Genomic DNA, 12,847 nt, shown 5'->3' with positions numbered 1-12,847 from the left:
TTGATGTGTTCAGTTATGTTTTTGACTTGTGTGATAACCTGGGGGGGGTTTTGGCAGTTTTGGGGCTCCATACAAAAATGGTCTCGTTGCATTTGTTTAACATACATCTTCTTATTTATATTTAAATATAATGTCATCTACACTCTACACTTATTTCTGTCCTCACAAGACTTAGATTCTAAATAAACGAATGACTGGTAACAGCTCTACATTGCTCCAGAGATTTGTAGGTAATGTTAGAATTTAACACAGTCTGAGATGATTCCAAGTATGTAGAGCAGTTTCCCCTTAGCCCCCTTTTTCATGGCTCATCCTCTTGAAAGTGAATCTTAAGCCATGGCAAAGGCATTTCTGTGCAGCAAGCAATGCTTTCTGTAAAAACTGCTTAATACTATTAAACTGAGAGTATTTTCACTTATTTGGTCCCTTGTTTTCTGTAGGAAACTGAGGTTTTGAGGGTAATTTGAGTAACCTCAAAAAAGTATGAAGTCTTAGTAAAATTGTATAAGCGAAGTGTGGCATTGCAAAAAGAAAGTCAGTCAGTTTGTGTGTCAAATAGAAGAGGAACTGTGCTTGAAAAACCGACTTCCATTTTTCTGCTTGTCTGCAGTGAACCAATCACGGAGGAGGGAGACGGAGAGACAGAGCATCTGCCCAGTGAGGACGGTGAGAACATACTGTGTAGCACACATACACCAGAGACAGACTTCCAATAGACATAGGCTATGTATCACTCACCATACTTCACATGAATGCACCACAAATACACACAATTACCGATATGAACATTAACGGAACCTTGCATTTACACTTTTTTGAATAACCCTTTTAAATTATGATTCTTAGCATATATGAATCTTTTGGATCAGATTAAACCTGAAGTGACAAGAGTCAGCAGTGTTTTTGTAATTACTCTCACTGCCAGAAGGGGGAGACAAGTGTCCCGCACTCTAGCTTTAATTAAAGATAATTAATTTGCTTGAGTTGATTGGAGCTGTGCTGTTTGTGTGCATGTGTGTACAGAGTGGGAGGCAGTGGCTATGTTCGACTACGTGGCGAGATCTCCAGCTGAGCTGTCATTCAAGCAGGGAGAGCTTCTTATCCTTCACAGCAAGGCCTCCTGTGATTGGTGGAGAGGCGAAGCGGGAGGGGTTAAGGGTCTCATTCCTCACAAGTACATCAATGTGCTGGAAGGGTGAGTGACGTTTCTGCTTCTATTGGCCATTCAGAACCATGGCCAAGATGAAATTCTCCTGATGATCTAAGTTTTAAAAGGACTGTTGAACACTGGCAGAATTTTATGTGTGTCTTGGTTCCCAGAGCTACCTGTATTTGCTTCCATTTTCTTCGGTGCCAAATTGCTTGCATTTGCCACCAGGGACAACACAGTGGAAGCTTAATCAGTTTTTCCCAAAGACTGGGAAGATTTGTTTGAAATAGCCCAGAACAGCAAGAAATATTAGCTTCCTTTTTTGTTTCGTAAAAATGTATCTCATATAAATATTTCACTTCATGTCATTTTCATGGCCACAAGACGAGAATAGGTGGAATGTTTTTAGGAGCACCATGGTAACAAGGCCACATTTACAGTCAAGGAATAGTTTGGCATTTTGGGAAATATGCTTATTCGCTTTCTTGCAGAAAGTTAAATGACAAAATATGAGAGATTACTCTCAAATGTATGTTGAATATTTATATATATAATTATAATGTTAATTAGTGAGCTTTAGAGCTGCTGGTAGGTGGATTTTTTTTTAACCTTTTGGACATTATCTGTTTCCCCTGCTTTTATTTTTTATGCCAATGGAAGCTAACTGTCTCCTGGCTGTAGCTTCATATTTAAAACACAAATGTGAGAATGTTAACAATCTTCTTATCTAACATACCGGTATAAGAGCAAATAAGCTTTATAATAATAATAATAAAACAATATTTAATGACTTTTCCTTTAAATGAACATGTTAGAAATGGTAATGGTAATGTTAAAAATAAGTGATAAAAATCATTCATTTCAAAATCACCTGTTAAAATGTGCAGTTTTGCCACAAGTAGGATCTCTGCCACGAAAGCTAACATTTGGCAACATGCTTTCACATGTGTCCAGGTTTACAGCAGTTACAAATAGCAGCTATCAGAACAAGTGATGGAAAAATAGATTTAAAAGAATGTTGCATCTTAGCTCTCTGCACAGTCTGAGACCAAACCAACAGCCAGCCCAGAAAAAGAGCTTGTATGGTGCCATTAAAAAAAAAATCACATTGAACATTCTGTTCTTATGTGTGTGAGTGTTTAACTACATATCTAACTCATACTGCCTTACACCATACCATTCCAGATAAGTAGTGTAAAGGATGTATAACCAGAGGGTGTAAATACTACACAATACAATATGATATAACACCACTAAAAGCTATGGACTGAAAAATTGCCATAAATTTGTATAACAACTACACAGTCTCAACAAAAATTGAACATTACAAATTTCACAAAGGTAGTATTTTTGTAGGGCAATTGCACTTGTATTATGCTGTCCATCGCCTGTAAGTCTCTGCATTATTTTGTTTGGTTTTAGAATAAATTCCATATAAAAAAAATTGGCTGCACTTAATTTCACTCCTTCTTCTGCTCCCTCCTACAATTATTTTGTCACTGAACCATTATCCCATATTTAAACTTGTACTGGTTGTTCTTTCTGTTGTGAAATATACGCTTAATATATCTTTCTCTTCTTCTCCTCCCTCAGGTCAGAGCGAGGGAAAAGAGAGGAAGGAGGAGGAGGAGGAGGAGGAGGCAGCACTGGAAATCTGACAGCAGAAGATCCACAGACGGAGAACACAACTCGGTATGCACACACACATGCACACACACACACACACACACATACTAGAATGCACACTGCAGTATTTGAATGCATTCACACCAAGACACGTGTAGTAATAGATGTAGACAGAAAAATACACTCACAGACAAAAATACTCACTTCTACATTATTGCACACAGCTACATACACGTACAGACTCACACACATGAATGCACACAATGCACAAATTACAAAGTTTCTCTTTGTGTCTTGACAGGATGCGGGTGAACAGTGACAGTGCTTCGTTGCCAGGGAGACAGAGAGGAAGTGAGGGGAGCCCCAATCGAAAGCCACCAACCTCCCCCGCCACACGTCACCTGCCAGTGTAAGACAGGACACACATCTCAGACACAGCGCATATATCCATGTATTTCACACAGTATGAATATACTGTACACTCTGCTTAACTCATCACAATATGTAGAGGTTTATACCCTCTTGAGATATAGCACTAAACTCAAAGTGAAACATTCAGCATAACGGGAAAAACAGACACATGACATACAGTATTACCATTAACTTGCTTTAAAGCAGCTATAATCAATATTTCTATATTAACAATAAATCAAGTGCTCATGTTTGTGATAGAGACCCGACCCCACAACTCCTCTCACCTCTACGGTGCGTTTCAGCCTCTTTAAGCTCATTGTTTTGGTTTTATGGCCCATAACTTTACTGTTTTGGTTCACTCTCACTGCTTTCATTAGTTTTTTCAGCTGCAGCAGGAAGCTGTTTTCAGTGACAAAGTTCAACAAACCCACTGTACACTACCTGCCCAGCAGCAAACAACAAACAGACACAGTTAGCAACAAGCTGGTGAACATAACAGAGCCTTTAGCAGCTAAAAGCCAGTCATTTCAGTCAAGAGTTGGTGGAGAGCAAAAACAAAGATAAATGGTAAATGGACGGCAATTATATAGTGGCTTTCTAGTATTATTCAGACCACTCAAAGCACTTTACAATACTTGCCACCATTCACCCATTTTCACACACAGACACACACACACACACACACACACACACACACACACACACACACACACACACATAGACCCACACACACACACACAGACCCACACACAAACACACACACACACTCACACACACACACACACACATTCATACACTGATGGCAGAGGCTGCCATGCAAGTTGCCAACCTGCTCATCAGGAGAGTAAATATCAGACTTACATTCATCAGGTGGACACAAAAACAACTCCCAGTGAATGCTAATGTTGCTCCACAACTGCTGGATGTGTTTTAGGCAACAACATTTCTAACATTAGCCATATGAACTTTTAAAGGTGATAATATGTCAGTCTTGTGCTCACAGCTTGTTTCTGCTGCCCCCAAGTGGCCAAAAAAAGCAGTTATTGCAAGTTTAAAATTAACATGTCAATGGTAATCGCATATACCATTAATACTACACATACCAGCTAATTAAAGGCACCATTTCAAAGAGTTCTGTACACAGCATCAACAGGACGGTGGTGGTGTTGACAAGTGCCAATTTGGTTCTTAAGGGGAGTTAAAGAGAGCCTAGCCTGCATTTAATTTTGATCTCTACTATGAGAACAACATATTGTCAAATTCCCAAACCTATATAGCCTTTAATGAGTCAAATGTTAAGCCTTTGTAGCCAAAACTATAACAGTGTTCGGATCAGATTTGACGATCATAAATCAGCATTTATCTATATGTTGAAGTGAGCTCTCCACTTGCTGTTCTGTCTTGTCTCTGTTACCTTTTACCTGTGTTTCAGGTCTCAGGAGCGAAGACACACTTTGGACACTGTGAGACAGGGTGGCTTCAGACCCACTGACAGACCTCCATTTGGTCAGGCAGAAAGATCAACGGTGGACAAGGTTAGTAATTCATCCTCATGTCACAACATAGATAGACACCTGCAAAGCCCTGCAAAGCCCTCAGCTAATTCTCTAGGCCCACTTAATCTGAATTCAGTAGACAGATAAACAGACATCAAAGGATGCTAGCAACACATTTAGGTTGTGTAACATGTTTAGGTTCTGTGCCAAAAACAAATATAATTTGTGTTCTAGATAAATTCTGCGGAATACAACCAACAACATAGACCGATGGAAAAAACACTACCAGGTTTTACTTAGTAAACCTGCTTCTCGGAACAGGCCCCTAATTTTGTATATGATGTCAGCTTGCAAACTAACTGTTGTATCTGATTAATCACCTTCAAGATGAACTTTGATGACCTTTCTTAAGTAGAGCAGCTGTACACTGTAAATTTTGATGTTTCCCACATACATATCTCTCCCTGTCCCTTGCTGTTTGACTCTCATCCTCTCGCTCTCTTAGGAGATGATCAGTCGTCAGATGAACTCGGTGTTCAAGGAGCTCCTGTCTCGCCAGCCTCCCATGCAGCCGTCCGCCCTCCCCACCGCTGCTGCCCCTGCTCCCTCTTCTTCTTCCTCCTCCTCCTCCTCTTCCTCCCTTCCTCAAGCTGCCCCTGCTGCCAAAAAAGTAGGATTCGGCATCAGAGGACGGGCCCTTTTCAGACCAGTGGACTAAGATAGAGGAGAGGATGACTGAAATTATTGATTTATTGTTTGACAATGAAGAATATGCTGATGCCTATCATGCATTTGGTGATCTTAGTTTATTTTTATGACACGTGTATAATATTTGCGTCTCTGCCATCTCATAGTGCCACTAGTCTTGGTGCCGTATTACAGTATGTCTAGTGTATCTGTTTTCCAGCTGGTTTTGGTCACTTTTATGTTCTGGTCTGTTTTTGTTCTCCAGGCTTTTGCAAATTTTGGAGAATCAGGGATGTGACATCACCAGTGATCTCACCAGACGGACCTTTAAAAGTGGTTGCCATTATACTTACATCAACAGCAAAAGACTTAAGCTGCCCCCTAGTGGCAGGTCTGAGATCAGTTCGTCCTCATAATGTTTATTTTAAAAAAGTAGACTGATCTGGGACCTGTGTCTAGGAGTGCCTTCACGCATTTTACTCCTCACATTTATTTCACTTGAAAAGACCTGATAGGTCTGAACCCTGCATATTGCGTTTAAAAAAGAATAATGTGATCTGGGCAGATGTTACCTGGGAGAACTGTACGCAGTGAGGTCAATATTTTATAGCAGCATGCAGTGTTAGCACACACACAGACACACACAGATGGAAAACACATTCCCCTTCATATGTGATACATGGCCTGGTGCACAGGCCAAAACTCAGGGCTTTTGCAGAGTTAGAGACATGCTAACTCAGGTTTGGCTTCGAAGGAATAAGTAAGAGTTTCTCACTCAGGGCCTTGGTTGACTTGCTTTTCAACTGGAAACTGTGCCCTAGCCTCAAGAGCCAAAACGGCCCCCATATCAGAGAGGATTCAGTGACGTCCTCTGGTTTTAAACTGTGAACGCAACAGCAACATTTTGGAGCCACAATCAAAATTCTTGTCTCATTCATCCACACATTCTGGCCCCCTTGACAATATCTAGCACCATCCACAGGTCCCATTCAGATGTGTTTGAGGATTTTTGCAGTGAGGTGTACAATGTTAATTACTTTGACTCCAAAAGCATTTGAACTGTTTTTACATATATGGCATCTCCCTTCTGTCGTGTTTCAGTATTGGAAACATAGAAGTAGAATTTTTCAATTGAATCTGCTTCTATGATTAAAGCACCCTGTTATTCTGGATCACTGTTTGATGATGTCACTAAATTTACTGTGTCAAATTGTATATGTGGTACCAAAATATGAATACAATAAAGATGATAAAGTGATAAATGATTGAGAGGTTGTCAGTATTTTTAAATAGTAAAAATTACCGTATTCCAGGGGTGGATCTAGCTTTCCAGCTCCTAAAACTGTTAATGTAAAATAATGCCACGTTCAGTCACCATTATGTCCCTAAGCTGCCTAAAGCACTGAAACAAGTAATAAATAGGCACGGTACTGCACCAACCTTGCACAGTCAAATTCAATCACAGTGAAGTCAGAGCTTCCATGTGTAAAATTAAACTCAGTAACAAATGTAACTACTGTCTGCTAAACTCTTCAGTAATAATGACATTTTCTTTACCATAACGTTAGCCACTATTTGAGTTGCCTGCTACAACAGAGCTGGTGCATTCTTAATTTTTTCAAGTAATTGGTCCAAATCATTAGATGTGATTTAGAACAGCCTGTGCAATTTTCTGAGTCATGGTGATCAGTGCTGTGCTGCTGCCGCATTAAACAAGTGTTGCATTATGTATGAATTTGTAGCATTAACATCTATCTGATAATCTGAGCACATGAGACCCCACCCAAACAGGCTGCGTCATTGACTCTCAGCCTGGGAGTATTTCAGTCATAAAGTAAATATAAATTAACAATTATTTATTGATTTGATTGTTTGTAACATATTAACCGTGTTCTCCTATAATATAAATCGGATTTTAACAAGAGATCTTTTCACATGTTACCTGCAGGTAAGGGCAGAGATGATGGATTGGCCTTTTGAAAGAAAATGAAAAGGAAGGGCATAAGTGCAGCTAATTTTTTAAAAATGCCAATGACTGGGCATGAGGAAGAAAAGGTGAGACAAGAAGCAGAGACAAAGGATGACAAACTTACACAGTGAAGAGATCAGAAAATGACAGAAAGAAAAGGAGATGAAGAAGAACTAGATGTGATGGATGAAGGACGAAGCAAAAAAGATTAGAAAGAGATAGAAACTGATGGCAAGAGAAATGAAGACAAGGAGATAGATGACCTGATGCCTGTCCAGTCAAGCATATTTCTCTCTGATCATATTAAATTCCATGGCAGTAAATTACCATTTCACTCAATAAAATAACATGTTTTTAGTTATGGGCTTTTTTCTGTTGTCATTTACATGAAGCAGTAGTATGTATTTTTATGTGTGGACCCCCACCCTCCACCCTCCCATACCACTCTGTCACCTCTTGACCCTCATGGTACTGTTATATTCTGACTCACCACTACTTAAAATATGTATTCAATATGTACTAGAGTGAATTTGCACTTATTCACTGTATTATTGATATGTGTGTATGTGTGTTTCGCTGTTTCAGTTACTGTGTTGAGACAGCACCCCAGTGCTGTAATGCGATCTTTTATACCCATCCACTCCCCCTAAAATAACCCCTTTCCACAGCCACACACACACACACACACACACACAGAAGAAACAAGAGGCACTGTACCACATTAGTTAGCACTTCTGCCGCTCTAAGTCAGTGTCAAATAGTGAAGGTGTCTGTCTATGTGTGTATGTTTGTGTATGTGTGTGGCTCCGTCTGGGTTCTCATATGCCAAATCAGCTCTGAGGGACATTGTGATTAAGCGGTTGAACTGATCTCATTGACATTTTAGATTAGCACTCTCCGCAGGGCTCCCCTGCCCCGTCTCTCTGCAAGTGTCTATGTCACTGATACAGGATTAAGATAGCACTGTAAGGAAGGTAAGTCAGACATGAGTTATCATTTCTACTGTTGCTGACCTTCTTGTGAATCTGCTCTGATGATTTCTCAACAAGAATATAGATTACAACTACATTGTGTCACGTTGCAGCACAAGTTTCATGCATATTGTATATCTAAGTTGTTAAAAAGGCTTTTAATAAACTGTTAAGACTTTAATCAACATGATATTTTACTCAAAACTCCAAGGCAGGATTGCATTCAGCAAATGTTTCTGAATCTTGAATTATTTTTTATTTAAGTAGAAGTCCCCATTCCAATTCAGCACAACTAAATATCTGATTATAAACTGATCTGTTGTAAAAACTATTTTGCTGAGAATGTTTTAATGCAGAGTGACTATATGCATTTAAATTTTACAAGTGTGATTTAAAATTACCAGTTGCTATTTACAGATTTTGGTGTGGCTTCTTTTTTGGGGGCTAAAGAACAGGTGGAAGTGCCGGTTACACTTGACATGCCTGCAATCTGCTGGAGGAGTGTGTGTGTGTGTGTGTGTGTGTGTGCGCGCATGGTTTACAGTATGAATGTTGAAGTCAAGATCTGTGTGTCTGTGTGTTCATCTGTCTTCATGCATGTTAAAACAATGTTTTCCTCCTGCAGTGAGGATGATGATGGTGAGCGATGACTGTCTGGTGGAGTGCCGGATCGATGACAGCGATGAAGACGAAGGAGGAGAAGAAGAACAGATAAACACTCCTCCTCCTCCTCCTGAGTTTGCATGCAAAGCCCCAACTCCATTGCCACAACCCCCGACCCCTCCACCAGCCCCTGCCATGCCCACACCCACCCATCCTGTCAACAGGGACCCTTATGGCATCAACCAACACCTAAAGGTCCTCTTTCCCTTTTCCCCTTACTATGAATCAACATTGTCTGCATGGCCTCAGTTAGTCATGGCAGTGGTATTTAATGTCTGAAAATGACAGCCACATATCCTGTCTGTCACAAAGAGAATCTTTGCCTCTGAGGTCACCAGTTTTTTTCTTTGGCTAAACATGATAAATATGTTGAAGATTAGATTTTCATTGATTTTAACTTTCTGCATCATCTGTCATCAGTAACAACATCTACAAGTCTACAGTATTTGCTTTCCTCTTTAAAATTCCTTCATTCTGTCCCTCTTCTTGTATCTGATACAGGTACGCCCAGCATTTTATCTACAATAAACACTTCCATGCTCAGTGATCCCAGATAAAGTTGTATTTTCACAACTTGTCCCTTTTTTAGAGCAGTCCACTCTTCAATCAATCAATCAAAAGAACTCTTCTACGTATAACAAATGCCTTACCGCTGTCTTTAGATATTTCAATTTGGTTAATATGAATCATTCTGCTGCGTTTTATAGAGTCAACTAATCCATACTGTTGGATTGTCTCAGACATGTAGCAGACATTCAGAATAAGGCCTTGGAGTAGTTAAATTGCAATTCTTGCAATTGTTAACTGCAATTCTTATCTTAATTCCTCTGCTATTGTCTCCTGTGGTGTACCCCAGGGTTCCATTTTAGGCCCTTTTTAATTTGCAAGCTTCAACTAAGGTCTGTTTTGAGAAAATATGACATCATTTACCATTTCTATGCTGATGACACACAGTTGTATACCCGCTTTAAACTGAATGAAGTACTTGAGCTTCAGTGTCATCTAAGTTATCTTGAGTTGTCACAGGGGTCCTTATCATTGGTCCCCAAAATTTCACTAGTGGTGCAATCAATTTTCATCTCTGTTTTCAAATGTGCATGCATATGCAAGAATAGAGGGTAGAAAGAGTATAATTTTTGTTTCTGCTCTAAAATTTGACAAGCAAATAAACAAAGTAACTATTTAGGTCAATAGCAAAAATCCAAAAATGTCTCTCTTCTGGAGATCTTAAGACTATCCTTTATGCTTTTTTCTCTCATCTTGACTACTGTAACTCTCTTTATGTGGGAGTATGTCAGTCATGACTAACTTGCCTGCAGCTGGTGCAAAATGCTTCCCTTCTCTGGTTACCTGTGAGATTAATGAAACCAGCTGTTTTTAAAGCTCTGCATGGACGGTACATTGGTACCTCTCCAATCTCGAGTCCTCTCTATTTCTGCTCCCAGACGGAGGAACAGTTTACCTTACCTATCTATTTAAAATAAGACCCATCTTTTTAAAATCAAGTTTGAGTCCTTGACCCTTAATTATTAATATAACTATAAAATTGCATTAACTTTATTTGTTACAGTTAATTAGCTAGTTATTTTCATTTTAATTATTTAATTGTATTTTAAATTTCTCTGTAAAGCATTGGTCATAACAAAACATCAAAATGAGATCTATGAATAAACTGACTTGACTTGGACCATTTGCTCTTTTGTTCCCTGTCTGTAGGTGGAGGTCAGTGACGTGCTGGCTGAGCCCGCTACACCTCACAGCATAGACCAAGTGTGGCTTTACAGTGTTGTTGGCTTCGAGAAGGCTCGTATCTGGACTTACCGCTGCCTCTCCCTGCTGTTTGCTGTGCCCTTTGCGCTCCTCTGTGGCATTTTTCTGGCCATTCTCACCTGTCTACATGTCTGGTATGCTATCACCACAACATCACTGATTAAAAATCAAGTACAACAAATTGCGAGTGACACATCTCTCATCACAATGAGTGTTTAACAGAGCTATAAGTACCAAGACTAAGATCAGAGCTAAAAGTGAAGCTAACATGTCAACAATGTCTCAGAAATTAAAAACAAAACAATCAGTAAATCCATGAGGGACGAGAGAAAAAGGATGAACAAACAATAACAGTTCTTTACTCATTCATTCATCATTGTAGTGCCGCCACTCCATATAAAGGGATGTTAACAACACAGGTTGTCAGCCCAGAGTGGAAAAAACAGATGATGTTTATTAACAAAAATATCAATATGAAGCAGAGACAAAAATGAACCCTGGGAAATTCAACCAAAATAACTTAAGCCAAAGCAAACAAACAAATAAATAAATAAAATCTGCAGCCTCACAGCAAGCTGCCACCTACTTCTCAGCCTCACCTAACTGGAACATACCATCTACTCGGGTCACCACAGGGTGAGCTGGACTGATACATAGCTTCAAAACATACAGAACAACATTGATGTAGAATGATTCTGTTACTGCTGACAATCATAATTTTCTATGGTCACACATGCACAGCCATTAGTGTGCCAAATTATACAGAATGTACCTCAGAACAGTTTTATCCTTCCTACCTCAGCTTGACCATGCCTAGTGACTCACTACTTAGTGCAGCTAATGATGCACATCTGTTGTCACTGTTACTGATTAAACAAGTGACCTGCTCCACCACCACAACACTGTCAAAAATGAAACATTCCAACAGGACTGAAGACCTTCAACAAAACATAACATTGTGAAACACAAACTACTCAACTGAAACCCGTTTTCCATTATTTATGTAACATGACTGAAATGAACAGAAACATTGGACTGAAATTAGTGATTTAACACAAAGACACTAACAGGCCTAATGTTGGGAACCAGGGCCTAGTGAAAAGGGAGAGGAGCAACCTCTCACAATGATTAGTCCATTTTTTTCTAACTAATAATTATACAAAATTGTCTTTATAAAACTTATCTGGTTGGCTTGTTCAGCAGTTGACCAACAAATCAAATTGTTTTTCTTTCTTCCTTCCTTCTTAATTCTTAATTATGAGCTACCTTTGATTGAAGACACTGAAAGAAATACTTTTGACATATTAAAGTATTTACAAGGATTTTATTGCTCTGTCTTTCTGTCCTCTTAGACACAGTTTTTAGACACAGTTATTTAACCCCTCTCTCTCTCTCTCTATCTCTCTCTCTAGGTTTGTGGTGCCTTGCATACAGCTGAGCAACACTTTCCTTCCATGCCTGCGGTCCTTGTGTATATGTGCTGTGAACGATTTCATCTCTCCTTTCTGTACATCTTTTGCTCTCTGCTGCAGTCAAATCGCCATTTCACTGTCTAACAAGGACTGGCATCAAATGAGAGAAAAAGAGGCTGTATGAATGTGAGACATACTGATTGAGTGAGTGAGTGAGTGAGCGAGCGAGCCAGTGAGTAAGTGAGTGAGTGAGTGAATGAGTGAGTGAGTGGCTGTTTGATATGTTTTCTACATGTAAAGCCAATTCATAAAAATGCATTATTATTATCATAATTATTTACACTGATTTCAGATGCAAGTCTGAGGAAATTGTATTAGCTGTCAATAAACTAAATGTCAAAAATTCCTTTTTTTTGGATTTGTTTTGTTTTGACCAATCAGATTATGTGAATCGATTTTTACACAGGAAACACATGGAAATGTAAGGTATATCATATTCATTCATTCATCGGTTGTTGAGATATTTGTAATATTATGGACTTCAGATGAATAAAGTAGAATCAACTAAATAAATAAATATTCTGCAATTGTTAGCCAATTGGTGGAAAATTATTTGCAAATAATTCTGGCAATTATTGTATTATTAAAGTAATTTATCAAGTTAAGAAAAAAAAAAAAACATTTGCTGG

General features: G+C 39.1%; 2 protein-coding genes across 3 annotated transcripts in view; both read left to right on the top strand.

Moving 5' to 3' along the window:
- arhgap4b (Rho GTPase activating protein 4b) overlaps positions 1-6,635 on the top strand; it is a 33,571-nt gene extending 26,936 nt beyond the window's left edge. For both annotated transcript variants that reach the window (XM_067591402.1, XM_067591401.1), the window contains exons 19-24: positions 611-666; positions 1,024-1,195; positions 2,744-2,842; positions 3,078-3,185; positions 4,623-4,725; positions 5,192-6,635. In XM_067591402.1, coding sequence (XP_067447503.1) covers positions 611-666; positions 1,024-1,195; positions 2,744-2,842; positions 3,078-3,185; positions 4,623-4,725; positions 5,192-5,404 — 751 coding nt within the window. In that variant the 3' untranslated portion in view covers positions 5,405-6,635. The remainder of the gene's footprint in view (positions 1-610; positions 667-1,023; positions 1,196-2,743; positions 2,843-3,077; positions 3,186-4,622; positions 4,726-5,191) is intronic.
- Positions 6,636-8,018: 1,383 nt separating this feature from the next.
- cav4b (caveolin 4b) lies at positions 8,019-12,564 on the top strand. Its single transcript, XM_067591405.1, has 4 exons — positions 8,019-8,316; positions 8,939-9,171; positions 10,693-10,880; positions 12,159-12,564. The coding sequence occupies exons 2-4, from the start codon at positions 8,944-8,946 to the stop codon at positions 12,340-12,342; spliced, it is 600 nt and encodes a 199-aa protein (XP_067447506.1). The 5' UTR covers positions 8,019-8,316; positions 8,939-8,943; the 3' UTR covers positions 12,343-12,564.
- The last annotated feature ends 283 nt before the right edge of the window (positions 12,565-12,847 follow it).

The sequence above is a fragment of the Thunnus thynnus genome, chromosome 6, assembly GCF_963924715.1.
Source record: "Thunnus thynnus chromosome 6, fThuThy2.1, whole genome shotgun sequence".
Classification (NCBI taxonomy): Eukaryota; Metazoa; Chordata; class Actinopteri; order Scombriformes; family Scombridae; genus Thunnus; species Thunnus thynnus.
Note: the sequence above shows the minus strand (reverse complement) of the source record. Positions and strands in the feature narration are given on the sequence as shown.